General features: G+C 41.0%; 1 protein-coding gene across 1 annotated transcript in view; it reads left to right on the top strand.

Moving 5' to 3' along the window:
• LOC115003439 (exostosin-1) overlaps positions 1 to 21,220 on the top strand; it is a 205,507-nt gene that overhangs the window by 147,943 nt on the left and 36,344 nt on the right. Inside the window, exons 7-10 of the mRNA XM_029425218.1 lie at positions 1,688 to 1,820; positions 6,298 to 6,416; positions 7,517 to 7,612; positions 15,127 to 15,216. Coding sequence (XP_029281078.1) covers positions 1,688 to 1,820; positions 6,298 to 6,416; positions 7,517 to 7,612; positions 15,127 to 15,216 — 438 coding nt within the window. The remainder of the gene's footprint in view (positions 1 to 1,687; positions 1,821 to 6,297; positions 6,417 to 7,516; positions 7,613 to 15,126; positions 15,217 to 21,220) is intronic.

The raw sequence follows: 21,220 nt of genomic DNA, 5'->3' as shown, positions 1-21,220 counted from the left end.
AAGTGCCAATTCTCCACAGATCAGTAGACAGCTCTAGAGTCAGGAGGGGGGGGGGGGGAACCAGATTGCCCCAAAAAATGTGTTCTCCTATTCTTTGTTTTCAGTTCTGTATCTATATTGAAGTAAAGTTGAATTATAATATCATAAGTTGAAGTAGCCCTTTATACTGGTGGTGTCCCTCTGTACTGGTGGTGGTTTCCAATTCTATACACATGTACTATATATATATATATATATATATATATATATATATATATATATATATATATATATACATACAGTCACTAAGCATTAAAACTAAAATACCAGTGATGACGCTTGAAAATCCCAGATACTGTAAGACTAGCACTATCATACACACACTTGTGTATATGCTTATCTCATGCCAAGTCAATAATGCATGCTCATATGGTGTAAACACACTTCTTTAGCATCAACTATTTAAAGCCATCACACCTTTACATAGTGTACTGTTAGTTTCTCAAATGTTGAGGCCATCATCTGGCCTTCAGAGCAGCAGATATTGGAAGTCATGTCTTTTGTATACAGGAGTTGGCGGGAGATTACATTTTTAAAAGGTCACATGGAAATCAACTTCCTGAGGTCACATGGGGAATATTAGAGTGTGACACATCAAAGGCTCTCTGCTAGTGTGAAGGAGAACAGCTTCTTACGAGGACTAAATAAATGTTAGAGATGAACACAGGTGTGCCTTGAGAGTTTGGCTTGGTGTTTGGTGTTTGGTGTTTGGTGTTTGGTGTTTGGTGTTTGGTGTTTGGTGTGCCTTGGCCACAGAAAGTTTGGGAACCCCTGCTCTAGAGTATAATTACGTTAAACAAATGAGATCTTTGGTGCTGAACTTGTCTCGACGTTTGTGTATTCAGAGGCGCGGCAGGTTGAAGTTGTGTCATTGGTGCTCATCTGCGGCCCCCTGAAGACTCACAACACTCAACCCACTGGCCTGACCTTTGGTAACAAGCTAGATGGATGATATTAGCTAAATAACTAATGGGCTCCTCGTGTTGGGAGCAAGTCGAGGCCCCAAGTGAAGCAGTTTAAGTATCTCAGGTCTGTTCCCCAAGCAGCTGCAGCTAAACTGATGGCTGCTTTCATTTCCAAATATTATAGTCAGAGGGGAAAGTGTGAAGAGGCCGTTGTGACGAAGGTTGTGTTGAGCCTGAATGAGCCATATGATGTTTCCTTGTGCTCATATGGACAATTCTTTGTTTCTGCATCAAATATAATAATGGAAAAAAGAAATACATTTTCTAGCTTTGTTTATTCCTTAATGACTTTAACTTAAAATGTCATGTAACAAAAAAAGGCTTTTTTTTCAAGTTTGAGACAATACATTGTATTCTGACACAATATTTTATAACATATTTATTAGGCTTCATAAGCAGGATAATACAAAATAAAAACTTAATTTTGAGATGGTTTTCTTTGGACATGATATTGTGGTATTATACAATATGTTAATGAACTAATCACATCTTTGTAATTCCTTTCTTCTTGTTGCACCTTCATCTCTTCCCTCCTCTTCCACTTCTCACGTTCTCACTTCACTTGCTTCTTTCTGTTCCCTAACATCTCACCTTTTCATATTGTGTTCTTAATCTTTTTGATTTCATATTCATGTTTAACTTTCGTTCCTTGTCTTTCTCCTCACCTCAACTCTTCGGTCCAGATCATCCAGGACCGCGTGGACTCCCATGTGTCCAGAAACCGGTTGTTGTGGAATTCCCTCCCTGGTGGTCTCCACGCACTCCCCCAGTACTCAACTGACCCCTCCCAGTTCCCTTTTTACTTTGCCATACTGGGTAAGTGTTGATGTTGTCGAATTCGGAGTTAAGTCCGATTTGTTGGTAGTTTCACTTACAGCTTTTGTCTGAACGCGACCTCATGGAGCCAAATAAGGAACCTAACAGCCCCAGAACCTGCCTGTGAATCATCACATCACACATGCACATTGCAAACAGGAAATGCTAGCAGCTAATTCAGCATGCATGTATTGTAACTGTAAACAAATATGGGAATAAAACAAACACGGCTCAACTAACTGATTCCATGGCAATATTATACTTCCTTTTTACATCCCACAAAGCCCCCACCATGTCAGACTTTGAAACCTCTGCCTAAGCCCAAGCCAAATGGCGATGTTCCTACACTGCTCTTGCCAGAGATCACCTGCCAATCAGTTTGTGATGTGTTCCTCCTTAGATATTCTGTTATTGAAGCTGAAATTCTTCCAGTAATTTCATCAATTTATTCCAAGTAAGCTGTTTATTCTCGCACCAAAAGCTCGCCTGGAAGCTGTTTCTGGATGTTGGCTGCACTAACGAGACTTAGCTCAGGACAAAAGAAGAATAAAACATATCAGAGACCTGGTTTCTGGTCGTCAGCGAACATAAAAAGCAGCAAATGCACAAGCTTTACCTCATGATATAGATTGCATCGCTAGTTAGCTGTGATTTAAAATAAGAAAAACGTACAAGAATATATGTAAATGTGTATGTGTTTTGTAAGACTGCTGTTGAAGTAGAGTTCAGAAACTTAAAGCTGCAGGCAGAGTGAAGAGAGAGCGGCCTGGTGTGTGTATATGCGTACGTGGGTGTGTGTATAGATATGCAGACTGGAGAGGCTGAGGCTGTAACTCAGATCGATGTTTGTCTTTCTCTGAGGAATTGTGGACACAAGGGTTAGAAGGAAGAAAGAAGGGAGGGATCGAGGGATGGAAGGAAAGATGGGGCAGTTCGGTTTATGCCACTGCGGTAAATCACTATTTTAGCTGCTGCCATCTCCTGTGCTGCTGCTCGGGGAATAACTTGTCGTCAATGCCGTGTGTACGACGGTCTCACTCTGCTACCTTCCCATAACTTTTGATGGCAAAGCAGTTGCAACTTCTGCCTGGTAGTTTAAAAAGTTTGACTCACTGCTCACACGTAGTGACCTCAGGAGCTGTAAAAAAGACATCTTGGTTCAAGTTACATCTTAACTTTAGTTTGTGAAAAGCTGTGCTGCGGAGCTACATGAGGTTATAAAAGAAGAAGAATGAAGAATGGGACCACACTGAAAAACAGTTCCCGTTTAAGATGCGTGTTTCAATGCAGACGTTTCTGAGAGGCGAAGGTAAGTTGCAATGGGTGAAGCCAAATATCCATTGTTTGTATGTTGAGTAATGAAGCAATATCTGGATTGTACACAATAAGATGCACTTTTCTCAAACGTACTTCCCTTTAAAATCGCTTTACAGAGCTAGAAACATCCAAACTGTTTCAAGCTGTCCATCATGTCCTAAAGGGAAAAACCAAAGATCATAGTTTTTTTGCGATGTCGTAGAATTTAGCCACGTTTGCTTTTGATGTTTACCAGCTTTTACGGCAATTAAATGTGACGAACTTGTCATTTATTCATTTTGCTTTACAATAGTTTTGACTACCCAATGCACCAATAGTCTCTGAGAAGTAAGTGCAAGATCATCCTTAAAACGTAAGAGTTCAGGGATTTAAACTGTCTGGCCCCTGAATGGAGACACGGTGGCATGGTCTCTCTCTGTGGTCACCAGCGACCGGATCAATCAGCGTCATGCGAGGAGACGCTGGCCGCGAGCGCGATGCCTGGTGTGTGTGATGCAACACAGAGAGACAAGTGTTCGGTGTTAGGCTGAAATAGCTTCAGTTATATCAGAGCTGGAGAGAGATTTCTTCACTGAAAGAATAGAAAAGAAACAGCACTGAAGGCTTTATCTCGATGGAAAACATGGTTTTGCTCTTCTCCTCAGTTTGATTGACAGATGGTTCCTCCAATCCCTTTTTTTTTCACATTTTCAAACAGTTTCCAATTACATTTTCTTTTTTAGGTGGTTCTGTGTAACAAGCCATGTGACGCGTGAGGTCAGGAGGGCCCCTGAACACCAAATCTCTCCTGATGTGTGTGTATATGCGTGGACACATGTTGGTGCCACGGACATATTGAGGTCACCTGTGCAGTGAGATAATGGCAGTGAAATGTACAATAAAATATATAGAATGATAGGAAAGAGTTGCACCAGGAATGCTTTATTTGCTCTCACAGAGAATACCTCTTCAGTACTCTGCCACTGTGTGCTGCTAGCTCTAAGCGTCAGCAGGATAGCGTCCTGTACAATACCTCTTTAACGACACCAGCTGATGCAACAGAGTGAAGGGTAATAAGATACTGATACTTGTCTAAAGAGAGTCACAAAAATACAGGAAACTGTCTACTCACCAGACCCCAGCTTTTAATAAAAGAAACTGAAGAAATGGCACCACTTACAATGCCCTCCATATTTCTCTTCACAGGCAGTTTAGAACCCATTCACACCTTGATTCATGGGACTCTCACTACTCTCAGGTGGCAGCCAGGTGGACTAATGACCCACATGTGACCTTAATCACAAAGTGTGAATGATGAGCCAATAATGCAGGATCCTACACTCCCCAGTAATGCAGTTGTACTATCAGTTAGTGTGTCCATTTGTATGTATCACACCAAATCTACCTTCTTCTAATTGGTGGAACGATTTGTCTGTAATAGAATAAATGTAATTTGTGATTTAGTAAAAAAGTCAAGCTGGCGCAGCTGAAACAGAAGGACTGAGCCTATTTCTGTGACCCACACAAGGGCAGAGCTCGTGCTTCCATAAATACCACTAAGCCCACCTGAGATGGCTGGTCAGGGGGCCCGGTGTCAGAGAGATGGATAGAGCAACACTAAAGAGCACTCTGGCTCCACTTATCCATGAGGATGTGTGTATTCCCCTATTCCCATAACCACCAAACAATTGGCATGCCATGTGCCTCTCCTTCTTTCCTTGTTGTGAATATTACATGAGCTTCTATGTGTGTGTTCCCATATCGGCCCCAAGTTATTGTGTATTCTGAGAGGCACAACTGTTTGTCTTTCTTGTGTTATTAATATTGATGTCTGTTGGATTTGGTTAGTTTAGAGCTGTGGAATATTAAATCTCACCACATTGTAGCCTTTCTTACATAAACTACAGGTTGGGAAGTTATTTTTTAAAATACAAAAATGGGAAATCATCAGATATCTTCGCGGTATTTGAAAGCAGTAGAAGTAATTATCGGTTATCGGTGGAAAGAATTAATATGGTGCATCTTAGTTTCAAGCAGCAGGCAGCTGTTTGCAGCAAAAAAAAAAGAGAAATTTAGCGACGAGCTGGAACACAGTGAAGCGTTAAACAGCTAAAGAGCCTCATATTTCCCTCAGGATGTGGTGGAGACCAAAACAGAGGCAATAGGATCATTACAATTGGACTTGCTCAGCTTTATAACTGCTTGTGCTGCTAAAAATAATTAAAGATGTTATGTGCATCAAGTAATCATCTTGAAATAAATTCTGATGGCTTCAGATATTTAATGATAAATGAGATGACTTTGAAAATCTCCCTCTGTATACTTAATACTAAATGAATGAATGCATTTTGTGTGAAGCAAAAAAGAATCTCAAAATGTACATGCACATTATAACCTGAAATAGTTACATCTAATAAATCAAACATGTCAGCGAGCAACAAAGATAGCTGTGCTGCTTGTTTTAACCACATTATCTTACACCAAGCATGAACACAGAAGTGTGTGTGTGTGCGGAGTGTGTGTGTCACCTTAACTTGATTATAATGAAACTATTGTTGTGCATGTACGTCGTGTAACACGGCTTTATATGCTCTTCTATTCAAAGATACAGTAAGACGTGAATGGATTCATTTGTTATGGAATAGAAAATATATTCAGAAATTGTAGATGCTTTATAATACTGATATGTTTCTTTGCCACAGGGGGAATCAATTTCCTCAACTCCATCTACCCATTGCACTGTATGCTGGAGATCATGTATTGAGGGTAGTCATTTAAAATGTGGTTCCGCTTCATCATTTCTTTCTTTATCCTGTTTGGTTCATTTGTTTGCGACAATAAACAAACAAAAGTAACTAACAAAGCCTTGTTTTATTATGAGGTTGTAGAAAATACAATTACTCCCTATAGAAACAAATCAGCATGATTCCCAAGTCACTAAATGAGACACTCAAAGCAAACTCTTGGATTAGACGTGTTTACTCATGCTTAGTCGAGGGGAGCGGGGGTTTATATCCTGTCACAAAGATTGATGACGGCTGCAGCACAGAGCACTCTGTGTCCAGTTAACCGTTATGGAGAGCTACAGCTGCACGAATCTGTGTTAAAAACCTAAATACAGTTTACCCATGACGTCTGTTTCTCTGTGTGTGTGTGTGTGTGTGTGTGTGTGTGTGTCCAGGTAAGAGCCCGTCGCAGCAGTTCACAGCTGTGATCCATACGGTTACTCCTCTGCAGTCCCAGATCTCCCCTGTGGTGAAGCTCATCATCGCTGTAGCCAAGTCCAAGTTCTGTGCACAGGTGGGAAGTGTGTCTCCATCCCACTGTGATCTGCTGCTGGTTCAACAAAAGAGAAATAATGAAGAACAGTATTCAAATATGACCTGTCAAACGCAGAGCAAAGTGTACACGACATCAAGAGGTGTCAATAATGTATGAGAGAAATGTATCACTTGTAACTGTCTCATGTTTTAGTTAGCACGTTTGTCTTCCCGACTGCTTCGTCTCTTAGGCTCTCATTCTCCTGTTTGTCCTCCTTTCTTCTTCTTCTGTTTGGTTTACTTCTACCTAGTAAGATTAGCACGGAGATGACAGAGTGTGCAGAACAAAAAGACCAGAACTTTACCAGTCATAGGAAAGAGACAAACAGAGAAGTAGAAAGTGTACAGTAGAAAACCCTCGACATGCATAATCCTCTCCAATCATAACATGGGGCACGCTCCTGTGACAGGAACCTTTTCCTTACATCCTTTCTCCTGTTCATATTCTGTTCATTCTCCACTTCTCCGCTTTATAATAAAATGACAAGATTCACAAACTTTAATGTGAATCTTGTAGACAGATACAAACAATACATCATGCACAACAACCGTCTCTGAAACTGGCCCAATGAATCACCTCCCCCCCTAAGTTATATTATATTACAGTTATAATGTCAAAATGCTTTCTTTTGCAATATTATTACTTCTCTTGTATTGAGTTTTTCACAAAATAGGGATTTATAACATTCATAACAGTGAATTTATTTCTCAAAACATGTCTTTACAGTGGCCCTTACACTATACCATACTGCTAACATTGTACCTACCTACCTGTAACACAGTACCTACAGTACCACAGTACTATATAAGATACAAGCTTTATTGAAATGTGTGGGATAAAGACTATAGACATACTTCCTGTAAATATCCTGTATTACAGCATCTGAAACAAACTGATTGACTTTATGATCATGTTACTGTAGAAGTATCAGCAACATGTGAATACATTTCAACAGATACTTCCAGGTACATCTTAAATTAGATTAAACTGTAAAAGTTTACAAACAAAAACCCTTTCTGCAGAAAGATGTATATTGATGTTCAGGGCTACACCTTTAACCGACTCTTTCTTCCGTGCAGATTGTGGTTTTATGGAACTGCGACAAGCCTTTACCTCCTCGGAACAAGTGGCCCTCCACCAGCGTGCCTCTCACTGTCATTGAAGGACAGACCAAGGTAACAGCTGCTGGCGTTTTGCATCCATTATGTATGAAAAGATACTTTCTTGCAAAGCAGTGAAGATATTTATCGCGCCTTTATAAAAACAGATTTTCTCAAAATGTGCTTTGGCCACAGTTTACAATGAAAGCACCGACCTTTGTAGATGTGAAGACACTGAAGGGAGCATGTAATGGGGAAAACACCTGCTGGATCTTCAGAAGTTTAAAAACGTGCATGCTCGTGTGAATATCTTATGAACGCGCCTCCAAATCTCATTAATGCTTCAACACAACTGTCAGGTATAGTGCGACTATCAATGGCAGTAAACTGGAACCTTTTCGGCAGCAAAACAGAAGTTCTACAGTTTAACAAATGGCTTTAACTAAAGACCTGCACACCTCCATGCAGAGGCAGGGGCTGAATACAGATTCTTTTTGTTGTTGATTAGATTCAACTTTATTGTCATTGTGCAGAGAACAGGTACAAGCCAATGAAATGCAGTTAGTATCTAACCAGAAGGGCAACAATGTGCTATATTATACACAGGAAGTGCATTGAGTGGTGCTTTAAACTACTATAAATATGTACATGGTTGTACATGCAGACAGTAATGGTATGACCAGCATGTGCATTCGGTGATATGTACAGTAACAGAATTGAACAGTATAATAAATTCAGTCTGTGCAGATATGAATAGTGCAAATAACATGTCCGTATGTACGATAACAGTGCAGGTGAGTGAGATCAGCATCAGGTGCAACACACACACAAACCCCACTGACATGTTTCTGGAGAAGATGGTGATATATTCCCAGGAAGTAAAGATTTAAACACTATTCGGCGCATGAACTAGCATGATGGTTCTCCAGTAGGGTTCACAATCACACTTGAATTAAATAGCTTATATGTAAATTGTGTGTCATCTTGAAATATAAAACAGTAAAGCTAAAATGAATTGATGTGCGTTTAAGAGTTAAGCGTAACCTCTGAACCGTTTCGAGCTTCACTTCATGAAAAAATGTTTGAGGGAATTAAGCAAAGCACCCTGAAGAACACCAGATGTTAATTATAATAAAAGAACAACACGAGTGTATCAGTCACTTTGAACTCTTCGAGCTGTCACTGGAAATGAAAGGCTTTTATTTGCTCTGTTCCTGCCGAGCACATCCGACTCTCTCTGGCTTCCATCAACGCTCTTGGAAGTAAACAGTCCGTTGAGTATGTTTGATTGTTTGCTGCATACAGTTCTGCACCAAGTGTCACTTTGATATTCTGTGTCCTGGTACTCTGTTAGTTTTTTAGAGGCCTGTGAATATTGTTGACATCACAACACCAATACTTTGCTGATATAATTATAGTCGTCATTTGTAACTTAAATGTCTTCTTACTTTAAGGTCTGTCTTCCGAACGGAGTGTATACGTGTGACAGCGTGTGTGTGACTGTGTGTGTGTGACTGCATGTGTGTGTGTGTGACTGTGTGTGTGTGACTGCATGTGTGTGTGTGTGACTGTGTGTGTGTGACTGCATGTGTGTGTGTGTGACTGTGTGTGTGTGACAGCGTGTGTGTGACTGTGTGTGTGTGTGACTGCATGTGTGTGTGTGTGACTGTGTGTGTGTGACTGCGTGTGTGTGACTGTATGTGTGTGACTGCATGTGTGTGTGTGTGTGTGACTGTGTGTGTGTGTGACTGCATGTGTGTGTGTGTGTGTGACTGTGTGTGTGTGACTGCGTGTGTGTGACTGTGTGTGTGTGACTGCGTGTGTGTGACTGTGTGTGTGTGACAGCGTGTGTGTGACTGTGTGTGTGTGACTGCGTGTGTGTGACTGCGTGTGTGTGACAGCGTGTGTGTGACAGCGTGTGTGTGACTGTGTGTGTGAGTATGTGTGTGTGTGACTATGTGTGTGTGTGACTGTGTGTGACTGTGTGTGTGACTGTGTGTGTGTGTGTGTGTGACTGCATGTGTGTGACTGTGTGTGTGTGTGTGACTATGTGTGTGTGTGACCATGTGTGTGACTGTGACTGTGTGTGTGTGACTGTGTGTGTGTGTGACTATGTGTGTGTGACAGCGTGTGTGTGACTGTGTGTGTGTGACTGCATGTGTGAGTGTGACTGTGTGTGTGTGATTGTGTGTGTGTGTGACTGTGTGTGTGTGTGTGTGACTGTGTGTGACTGTGTGTGACTGTGTGTGTGTGTGACTGTGTGTGTGTGTGTGTGTGACTATGTGTGTGTGACAGCGTGTGTGTGTGGTGTGTGTGTGACTGTGTGTGTGACTATGTGTGTGTGTGTGTGTGACTGTGTGTGTGACTATGTGTGTGTGTGACTATGTGTGTGTGTGTGTGTGTGTGTGTGACTGTGTGTGTGTGTGTGTGACTGTGTGTGTGACTATGTGTGTGTGTGACTATGTGTGTGTGTGTGTGTGACTGCGTGTGTGTGTGTGTGTGTGTGACTGTGTGTGTGTGACTGTGTGTGTGTGACTGTGTGTGTGTGACTGTGTGTGTGTGTGTGACTGTGTGTGTGTGACTGTGTGTGTGTGACTGTGTGTGTGACTGTGTGTGTGTGACTGTGTGTGTGTGTGTGACTGTGTGTGTGTGACTGTGTGTGTGTGACTGTGTGTGTGACTGTGTGTGTGTGACTGTGTGTGTGTGTGTGTGTGTGTGGGACTGTGCGTCACACACACACACACACACACACACACACACACACACACACACACAGTCACACACACACAGTCACACACACACACACACACACACACACACACACACACACACACACATACACAGTCACAAATGTATTATTTACTTTCCAACACCAATAAAAAAGAAATTGAGTCTGCTTCCAGTATTGGAATACAATAACAATAATATAAACGTATTCTTGTTTTGCTTCTGCTGCAGCACAGGAAGGAAAACATTACGTAGAAGTAACGTACAGCGTAACGGTCTGTTCCGTGCTAGTTCAGCTTTAACTGGACTCTTGATGTGAGACTGAAGCAACATGAGTTTTATTGTCAGTCATTAGAGTGCAGCCTGCAGTGTGACTTTGTTGGGATTGTTCTCATTTGCAGTGTTACGAGATAATATTCTGTCCTCGCATACAAACACGCACGTACAATATATGTCCTTAAAACTGTTATGCAATACTGAAAACTGGTCTTGTGTTTTTAGTTTTACTCATTTACGCACCCATTTAAACGATTACGCTTCCTCCTAAAAATACACTCACTGACGTTCTTATTTGTTCACTCGCTGAACACGCACACGCCGACCTCTCTCTCTCACTAATCCCGATGTTTTTGTGTTCTAATTGCTTCTATTGTTTTCATGTAAATGAGTCGCCAGTGAAATACGAGAACAATGTTTCCACTGGTGACAATAAAACGTGTCTCCGAAGCAATATGCATGTGTGAGTGTGCCGCTGCCCGACAGCGTCGATGGTCCTATAATTAGTCATGTGGTGTACTGTTGTGCAGCCCAGACAGATGCTCTTCACTGTGTTTCCTACCAATACACGCTCCACGCTCGCTGTGTCTGTTCCCACTATAATGACTAGACACACATCACACGGAAAAGTTTTCAATTCGACTCAACGGAGCGCAGCAGCCGAGTAATTTGATGTTGGTTTTGAGTGGATACACTCCATCAGAAAGCTTTTACTTCCTCTCTCCTGTACTTCTGTCTGCTCCCACTCTTTTCATAAAATATCATATCTACTCTTTCATTCATTGTATTAGTGTCCCACAACGTCCTCACACCTCACAGGTATGAAAAATAAGTAATTGATGGTCTGTTGGTAGGAGGCAGTTTTTTTTAAATAAAAAATCTTTACTCCCACTTAGACGTTCAATGGGATTAATCTGAATCAGCTTTATTGCCTTAATATGATTACGAGGAACTTGACTTTCACGGTCCATAATCACGATCAATCTCCCAACATTTTACAAACAGAGTTTAAACTTTCATAAAGAAAGTAGCTGCACACTCACACATGTCTTCTGTAACATCAACGCTGTGCTGTCGGGCAATAAAATAACTAATGTAGAACAATCTAATCCAACGTGGAGTCTCCAGATGCTCCGAGTCCTGGTTGATCACAATAGAAAACATTTATAATTGCAGATATTATCATTTCTCATCCGTGTTTGAGAAGCCTAAGCATGTTATACTGTAGACATAATAAATTACTCATGTTTTTCGAGTATACATATTTAATTGTTGTGTTACATTATTGTAACTACTATACTCTTTGAGAGACTAAAACCATCCGTCAAATTTATTTCCCAATTATGCATTACAGGTGAAAGCCTAACCTCCACTTGATTAGTCAAATATCTCTTTCCAATGAGTTTATATGCTTTGAAAGAAAATGCAATCCTGACCATGCCGTATGCTTCTGATCCGTCCCTTTGTCGTCAATATATACACAAAACATATGATTGTAGTTAACACTGGGATTCATGTGGGGTCGAAGCCCCGTCAATGATTCAGGATCGCACAAGTTTAAATGATTTACCAACCGTTCAGGCGCACATGGAATATGATCAGATGAGTCCGCTCGCTCAGCCTCGCTGTTCTGCGTGCTAAACATTCATGAAACACACTTTAATATGATCAAAGGACTCCCCGCTGTTAATATGTCGACTATATCTCACCTTCATCAATCACCCTGCAGTATTGCATGTGTGGCCACCACACCTGTAATTTGATATTGATAAGTTAATCTTCAGCATTGATCCTGACTCCTTGGCTATGCATTTAAATGATGCCAAAGGAGCATGAAAGAGAAGAGTTCAAAGGTCAAGTGTCCTAATGTATTACAGCTGGATTGATGGTCTTGTGTTGACCTCAGAATATAATTTAGTTTATAGTTATTAGACCGTAAAGACTCACTAGGCTTCATCTAAATGAGACATTTGAAACTTGTAGGATTGATGTTTATTTATTTATTTAACCGTCTTTTAGATGATGTGATCTTTGACTTTTAGCAGTCATTTACAGATATATTGGCGACACAAAGACAGAAAGGATATCTCCAAAGACTCCCCTTGAAGTAGTCGGAGTCACCGCAAATATAAAGAGAGGAAATGGGTGGAAGGAGAGCGACAGAGATAAGGTTCAGACCATTGAACTGCCAGTGATCTCAGTGGGATCTTATCTCTGTCCAGAGGCAGGGAAGCATTGACACCAGCCAGAGGGATGAAGGGTTGTGTGTGTGTGGGGGGGGGGGGGGTACAGACAGGTTTTGAAGGTCTGCACCAATACTGATGTTTACTGGACTGCAACAACTAATGAGTGTCTTTCTGTTCCACCATTTTCTATATTCAGTCCATCATGTGACACGACTTTTAAATCCATTGTTCTGGTTTACCACAGCAGGTAGAGCAGGTGGTCCAACTATTTGCTCAGGCTGGTGGTTAAACGCTCTGCTCCTCCTGTCCACATGTTGAAATGTCTTTGGGAAAGACACTGAACTCTAAATGCTCCTCGTGGTCAGACTTTTTATTGCTTTTGGATAAAAGCGCCGTATGAATACAGCCATTTAAACAATCTCGGGTTAGCATGATAACATCTGCCAAAGGGGATCGGAATGTCATTAGTTTTAGTTTTGAACTAAAGTGTTTGAGACCTGATGATGGCACTATATGAAAAGTCAGGGAATCACCAACGACCATCCTCACGGAACATATTGGTGGACAGACTCTGACAACACAATCTCAACCCAGTGTCACGTGTTCCTCATCAGCTGATCTAAGATTTAGATTGTTTTGTCAACTTCTGTTTCCAAGGTGAAGAATGACTGAGAAGATCTGGAGTCACATTAGAGCTTAAAGCTTAAGACAGACCACCAACGCAGTATTGATCAACTCATGTAATAAACAATCTTATATATGTGCAAACCAGCAAATGCACACAAACGTTTACAATTTGATGAAAGAGCAAGAAAGAGAGAGAACAGCAGTAAAGGAGACCTGAAGGATGCTGGGAAATGTAGTGAAGTCATAATGTAAACTGGCCGCTGACAATGTGTGTGCATCGTGCATTTGTTTCTTCTTACTCAAGCAAATTTTTGATTTTGTGTATGTATTATATTCACACCATTAGTCCAGGATGAATGCAGTGAAGGCAAGTAGCTAATTTACTTAAGACAATTACACTGTGATGGTGAGACTTTTACACCACTATGAACACCGTACTGACCGAACTAATTACCTGCCTGCTGATTATAGTGCTTCCATCCAAAGAAAATACATTTTCTCCCAAGAGTTTGTTCGTCCCTTTATGAGTTAATGCAGTTTCTTTATGTGGCACTCTCAAATAATTCAGGGGGATTTGCGTTCAAGTTCGTTTGATGTTATTGCGTAATATAAATTGCAGTCAGCATCCATTGGCTCATTAAGCCGAGATGGAAGCAGAATAAGCCTCTTAATATTACCCCCGGGGGTGTGTAAATTCAATCTACTGTATTTCAGACAGTGAATCCGTGTTAAACGTCACAGCTGTGACAGTAGTTAACATGGAGTTCCATTTCAATTACGTAGAACCTTAGTTGACCGAGATAATTACTGTTTTACAGAGTTTACCCCAACAACAGGGAGAGGGAATCACACTGGTGGAGATACACATGAGATACAGTGAGGTAATGTTATGAGACTAGGACTGTTTGAAGAAGGCAGCCATGTGCTTCTGCACTAATGAATCAGACCATCTATAGCAGGTACACGACCGACCCGCAAGTAAAATCAAGTGAACACAAAGATGGCGCCCAGAAAATAAGAGCTGCTGTACATTTGGCATCGTTATTCGATTACATAAGAGACGTACATTTCAATCTTTAGGCTCCACCCACTGACATTCGAACTCTAAAACCCTAAAAAAAAAGGTACCTTAGCAGATTTCCCCACATGCAGCCCAGGACACGTTTCTCGAGCGGTTTCACAAAGAAACGATCACAAACAGTAAATAGTGTATGGTGGTGGGATAATGAGGTGCGAGTCCGCCGGAGACGGTTGTTTGAAACCTCAGCCAAATGTTTTTCCATACAGTCAAGATCTGTGTCTTTAAAAGCAAAAGAATTCTACTGAACAGTTTAATAATTTACACTTTAATTACAAGTCAATAACAGCAGCAGCCGCCGCCCTCTTCAGGCCGATGCATCAAGGTCTACTTTAGTTTCTGTCAGGCAGTGAATTGATAAAGACTCACACCAAACCTATTAAGTGAGCTTATTGATCGATAGACACAGCAGGGTGTGAAACAAACTCATTTTCTCATTGGCCATTTATTTGTGCCTTGATTTGACATACATCCATACCAATTACCTTTAAAATGCATTTCAACATTTTTCCTGAATAAATAAAAAGTAAAAGTCCAAATCCGGCCGGATGTTATCGAATAAAAGTGTAAAATGATTTAAAGGAATCATGAATATGAACCTTATTTATTGCCACATGCCATCACACAAATGTAATTTGATATTTATATGGATGCATAATAATAATAATGTCAGTCTTTTCTTTCTGTCTCTGCAGACGATGAGCAGTCGTTTTTTCCCGCACGACGTCATCCTCACAGACGCCGTCCTCAGTCTGGATGAAGACTCGGTTCTCTCAACAAATGAGGTGAGTTGCAGGTGACTTGTCAGCCATTTGGCTCGACATTGACGCTTTGGGAGCTGGTGAACTGAGACTCTGATGCTTTATCAACCAAATTAGGTGAGACGGCCACCAAAACACCATTATGAGACATCTGGAGTCCTGGACTAGTCACCGCACAGTTTAAGTAAAGGAACCTCGAGAAACTGTCGAAAGCACATATAGTATACCTATAGTCGCTCTTAAACAATGGCTAACTGATTTCAGAGAGGGAGACAAAAGCACATTCTCATTTCTGATTGCTGATTGCACGTTGAAAACACAGTTTCCAGCTGACCTCATGCTTAGAAGCTGAATGTCCTGAGCAAAAAATAAGTAGCCCTTGCTAACCTAATCATCTTACATGTACGGCATACACAAGTGACTTTTAACATTACAAAAGAAAAAGGCGTTTAGGGTGAGATAACTGACTGCTTTGGCGGACGTGATGCCGAGGCCGGGAACATTTCCTGAGCTTGCTGGAGTTTAAACTTTCCGAAATAGCATCTGAGTGACATTTGATGAGAAGAAACTTTGGCAGAAACAGAGATATAACATTGTTTTGTACATTTGAACACATTTCTAGGGTTTTCTTAACTTTGGAAACAACCGGCTGCACGTCAGGGGATCTCAACAGTTTTTAATAACTCCACCAACTGAACGCCTCTGGCCATGTTTTAGAAAGCGGCTCTCGTCTGCGTGGCTGATATGTCAGCCTGTGGCAAAAGGTGGTGATGTCTTAACACAGTATTGATCCTTGAAATGAGGCAGTCAGGTCCACGCGCACGTCGTGAATACCATTCATTACAAATGAATTGCCAATCATTGCAATGGCCACTGAACTAGAGGAGGAAAGTGTGCCTCGCCTTCAAAAGGAACATTTCAAATGCAGCAGATGAGCACGACGAGTGGGAAGTTTAGCGAAACGCAACAAAGTTCGTCAACGGATTTAAAATAGCAAACAAAGAGCTGTAATTACAGACATCAATGCTGTGGCTTCTCAGTTAATTACCTCATTGACAGGAAGCTCAAGACCCGGGCTTAATTTAATTAATTAATTGTGTGGTGGTAGGATGGATACTGTTAAGATGGGGAATACATTAGAGAAGGAAAAGCTAGTGCAGGGGGAAAGACAGGTAAAGGAAAAGGGACGAACGGACAGCAATGGGTAATCAAGGACTGAGGAAATAAGGAAAGGAGGGTAGAAAAGGGCATTGAGGAGGGTGTGATGAAAGTGTGAGATGAGAGTCAGGAGGAGAGCCCATTACCTGCGTGTCTGTATCATTACAGTCTCAGTGCGCGGGACACACACCAGTGCTTTGTCTCACTGACACTTGTTTTAGAACAACATTAGAAACCAGTGAATTGTCCAAAGTGGAAATAACGTTTCTATTCCCCTTTTTTTAAATCAAGACTTTGACACGTTAGCAGAGTTAGTGGCGTTCCTCTTTAGTCTCTGAATGATGGCGGAGGCACTTTAATTTACCGGATTATCGAAAAACAAATTATAATTCAGGTTGTATTGTGTGGGATACGTTCTGTATAATCGAGGTGTCAGACTAACACTAACACAGACACACAAGTCTGAATCAAAGCTTGTCTTGGAACAAAGAAAAGCAAAAATATAAACCCACTCTTACTGTGTTCTGCTCAATAGTATTAAATGTATTAAATCGCTAAGCTATAGTTTGGTATTGTTGCCCTGCTGACGGACTGACAGGCATTACACAGGCGTAAATGCAATACACAATATAATGAATAAATTAAAATACAATAAACATGCCAAACTACTACAACTAAAATATGAACATGAGAGATTGTATGGACCCAGTTCAGAGGTGAAATAATGCCCTTTCTTTGTTTGGAGCATTGAACCTTTAATGTCGTCTGTAACACTTCAGCCAAAGCTGGGACGATGTGAAGTTTTAGAAAACATAGTTTATCTACCTCTATCTAAGTTCTCTGGATATTGAACCTTTCTTTGTAGCAACATGTACTAAGTTTACATATAAATATAGTTAATGCATTAGTGATTAATGATTGAAACACTTTTTTATCTTTATTCGCTGTCTTTTTATACAATTTCCACACTTTAATTCACTTTTTTCCAATTCCAGACACACATAAGGAACACAAAACTTAAAATATTTCATATGTTTTGAACCTAAAAAGCGATAAAATGCTGATTTATCAACTCGTCTGTGATAAATGAGTGCTTCTGCTTTGAGTCATTAGAAGCAGAAGCGACGTTTCAGCAGGTAAAAGATGCGATCTATAATGGAGTGTGAGCGCCAATGAGCCCAAAAGATCCAATACATCTTTAACTCTGAGATGTTTTATTGATGGGATCACAATTACACTTTATGGCACCGCAATTTGTGGCACAGCAGTACGAGCAGTTTGTACAACTAAAGTTTTACGGGCTTGTTCAAGAAACGAGAGAAGATGTCAGAGAGAGAGAGAGAGGAATCATAAAGAGGAAGTGGAGGGAATCTTTTGCTGTGCTCACTAACCCGTTCCTCTAATTGCCCTTTTTAACATGGAGAGGGGATTTATTGAAAGGGAGATGAAATATGTCAAGTGAGTGAAATGTGCAAGAGAGAACATTACGCTTTTAATAAGACTTTTCATATTATAATACCCTCAGTGGAAGAATGGCTGTGCCAATTTCATAATACATTGTTTCAGCTCATTAAACGTATGATTATTCCATGAAGAGCGATTACAGAAGGGAATACAACTAAAAAAATAAATTAAAAAAAACCTGACAAAGCTTTTGTCTCTCATTGGGCGGCCGAGCATGCTGCTGCGTTATGGCCCTTTGGAAGACATTTTCAATATGGTGGATGTGGAAAAAACAACGCAATGATGGAATTTTTATCCTCTTTTCACTTAAGGGAGTCGAGGATGTTGCAGGGGTTTTGGCACATTCAGCAGTAATATAAGAAATAGTCAGATTGTTTGCCTAAAAGTACTAATACCACACTGTGGAAAATACTCCACTACATGTAAAAGTCCTGCATTCAAAGCCTTACTGGAGTAAAAGTATGTCATTCTACTCTTAAATGTACTATTTGTGGATTAATATTCCTGCTGATTGTTGCATTTTACTGCTGTAGATGTTCACGGTTCTTCTAATTTGAACTCCTTTATATGCTGTTAGGCAGTTTTTAATCTACACAATGCATCATATTCTATGAGATCATCATATGTTTGTAGCGTTGCAGATGTGTAATGTCATATCTTTTAAGCTACTGCATTTCCCTCGGGATCAATAAAGTATCTATCTACAAGTGCAATATTTGTCTCTGACATGTAGTGGAGTAGAAGTAACGTTGCATACAATGGAGATACTCAAGTATCGAACTGGTACTGAAATATCAGTATGTCCCCTTCATCAGATTACAGGCAATTTGTATCAGGGAGTGAAATTAGTACGAAATACACCACAACAAATATTCCTGCATCTGGTGAATGTTCAGTCATAAAGGGAGTTTTTCACCTGAAACTATAATATTATCCGATATTGCTCTGACCTGTAGGACCAAGACAATGCATGGGGGGGGGGTGTCTGTCGTCTGATGTTCTGTATGGACATATATCTGGGTGTGTGTGTGCTGTTCTCACTACTAAGTGTACGAAGGCAGTGTGGAAGGGTTTCCTGTCTAAATAATAATAATAAATAATAAAATAATTAGAATTGAGCACAAATTCGATCAAGCAAATCTGTGTGAGACACTCAGAGTTCAAACACAGCAGCGTGTGACACCGAGGTCACACGTGCACACGTCAGTGCAAATTAAAAGTACAGATGTTTTGCTTTGGGGAGTTTCACACATATCCCTGCGTTGTGAAACGGTTCCCCTAGATGTTCAAAGATATGTTCCACTTTATAGAGGGTGATAGATTAAGTTGCCTTGTTGAGTCTGTACTTGTATGGAAGTTAACGGTGGCCTCGCTTCACGTGGAGCAAAAATAAAAACATTAGATTGCGAACACAATTTCTCAAAAGCAGTGGAAGAAGACCACATACTGAGGGAGAGGACGGGCTCTACAATGTGATGTAGCTCCTCTTCATCTCATAACATCGGACATGTTAAACCCAAATGTCGGGAGAGGATTTGTCACAGATTTATTGCTGGATTGACCCTCTGCCCCTCGGATCAATGTTTGCCTTGTAGACTATATTAGTATGTATGTCTCACACACACACACACACACACACAACACACACACACACACACACACACCCACACCACACACACACACACACACCGTCCAACTTTCAGCTCTCCTTTGAATTCCTCAGCCATATCAACCATCTGTTTAAACTGTAATTAAAACAGACAGATTATGAATCTGAATCTGGGTTCTGTCAACCTCTCTTATTTATAAACTCACACACACACACACACACACACACACACACACACACACACACACACACACACACTCACACATGCCATTTCACATTATAAAGAACCTTTTAATCTTGAAGGCCTAAATTATATTTGCATGATATCATTAATCCTTTCATCACAACTGTGGAGACATCTGACACACTAAACACACACGCGCACACACTATGCGCGCACACATCATCAGGGGCTACACAGAGAATGGCAGCCTCAACCTTTCTCTCGGCTTAGCGCCGGCGCTTTACAGTAATGCTCACGCAATTTGCGACAGAAGCCGCGAGGTATCGCTAAAGAACATTCATTTTCGCTGCCCCCCTCCCCGACGCCGTCTTTCTACCTCGACTGTTCTGGTAATTAATTTTCTCCCCCTGGCTCTGAAGGTAGTCTGCGTGAGTCCGTGTGTGTGTGTGTGTGTGTTGTGTGTGTGTGTGTGGTGTGTGTGTGGTGTGTGTGTGTGTGTTGTATTTCCTTATGTACTTATCCTCTTATTCTCTGGTGTGTTTGAATTCAAAAGCGGCTCTCTCTCAGGTAGCTTGAGCTTCTTCGAGGACGCCAGGTGCTCCAGACAACTCCACATGAAATGATGATATTAGTGAAGTAGGGAGACCAATGGAGGGATGAACAATGTGCTGCTCCACAAACAATGAGCACCCCTCTCAGCATGTTAGTGTATAAAGTTAATGCAAATACAAGAGTGGAAGCAGACAGATGGATCTGTTTGGTGGCACAAACAGGGAAGGGAAGTTTGGGGTTCCTACTGGAGCTGCTGACCCCGCGGCCCGATCCCGGATAAGCGGTAGACGATGGATGGATGTGAACATTTTGCAGATTTCTGCATCAAACATGTTGACATGTACCGTACATTAAGACCAGTAACCTCAGTTAGAACCCCTAAATAACTATAAATATCCTCAGGACTTTAGCTCAACGCTTAAAAGCCATAATCAGCGCTTCTCTTGTTCTTCAAAATCCATTTATCGTCCAGTTTTTAGTTTTTAGAAGAGCATTCCGAAAGCACAACCCTCATGGATTTTGAAATGCTGTTTTAAAGTACATGCTCTGGTTTGAAATGGGAAAAAAAAGAAACCTCGAGGAAATGAGTAGAAACTGGAAGTCAGGCTCATTCAGGTTCAGAGTAAAAATCAAAGTTGTGACTTTAAACAGTTTGAAGTGAATGTTTTGTGCTGTAGATCCTCTAATGACATGTGGGTGGAAAGCTGCTTACGATGCTGAAATGCCATTTGAAATGCTATTTGTCAGGTTGTGAAGAAGCAGAGAGGATGTTGTTTTTACGGCTAAATGCCAGATGAATTCTGAGTTCTATTGGTTTATCTGTTCTGCAGGCTGTTCAATGCTGAACCATGTTCTGTGTATTTCGAATAAGCTGTATGACCTCCATTACTTAATGCTTTGTCCTCTCTCTTCACCTTCTTCGTATCTTCTCCTCCATCTTTTTCCCTTCTCTTTGTTTTCCATTGGCCTCCCCTTCTCTCCTCTCCTCCGGCCTCTTTCTTACTTTCTGCTCCCGCAGGTGGATTTTGCCTTTATTGTCTGGCAAAGCTTTCCTGAGCGCA

Source organism: Cottoperca gobio, chromosome 24 (genome assembly GCF_900634415.1).
Source record: "Cottoperca gobio chromosome 24, fCotGob3.1, whole genome shotgun sequence".
NCBI classification, from domain to species: Eukaryota; Metazoa; Chordata; class Actinopteri; order Perciformes; family Bovichtidae; genus Cottoperca; species Cottoperca gobio.
The sequence above is the reverse complement of the archived record's forward strand: the minus strand, read 5'-3'. Positions and strand labels throughout refer to the sequence as shown.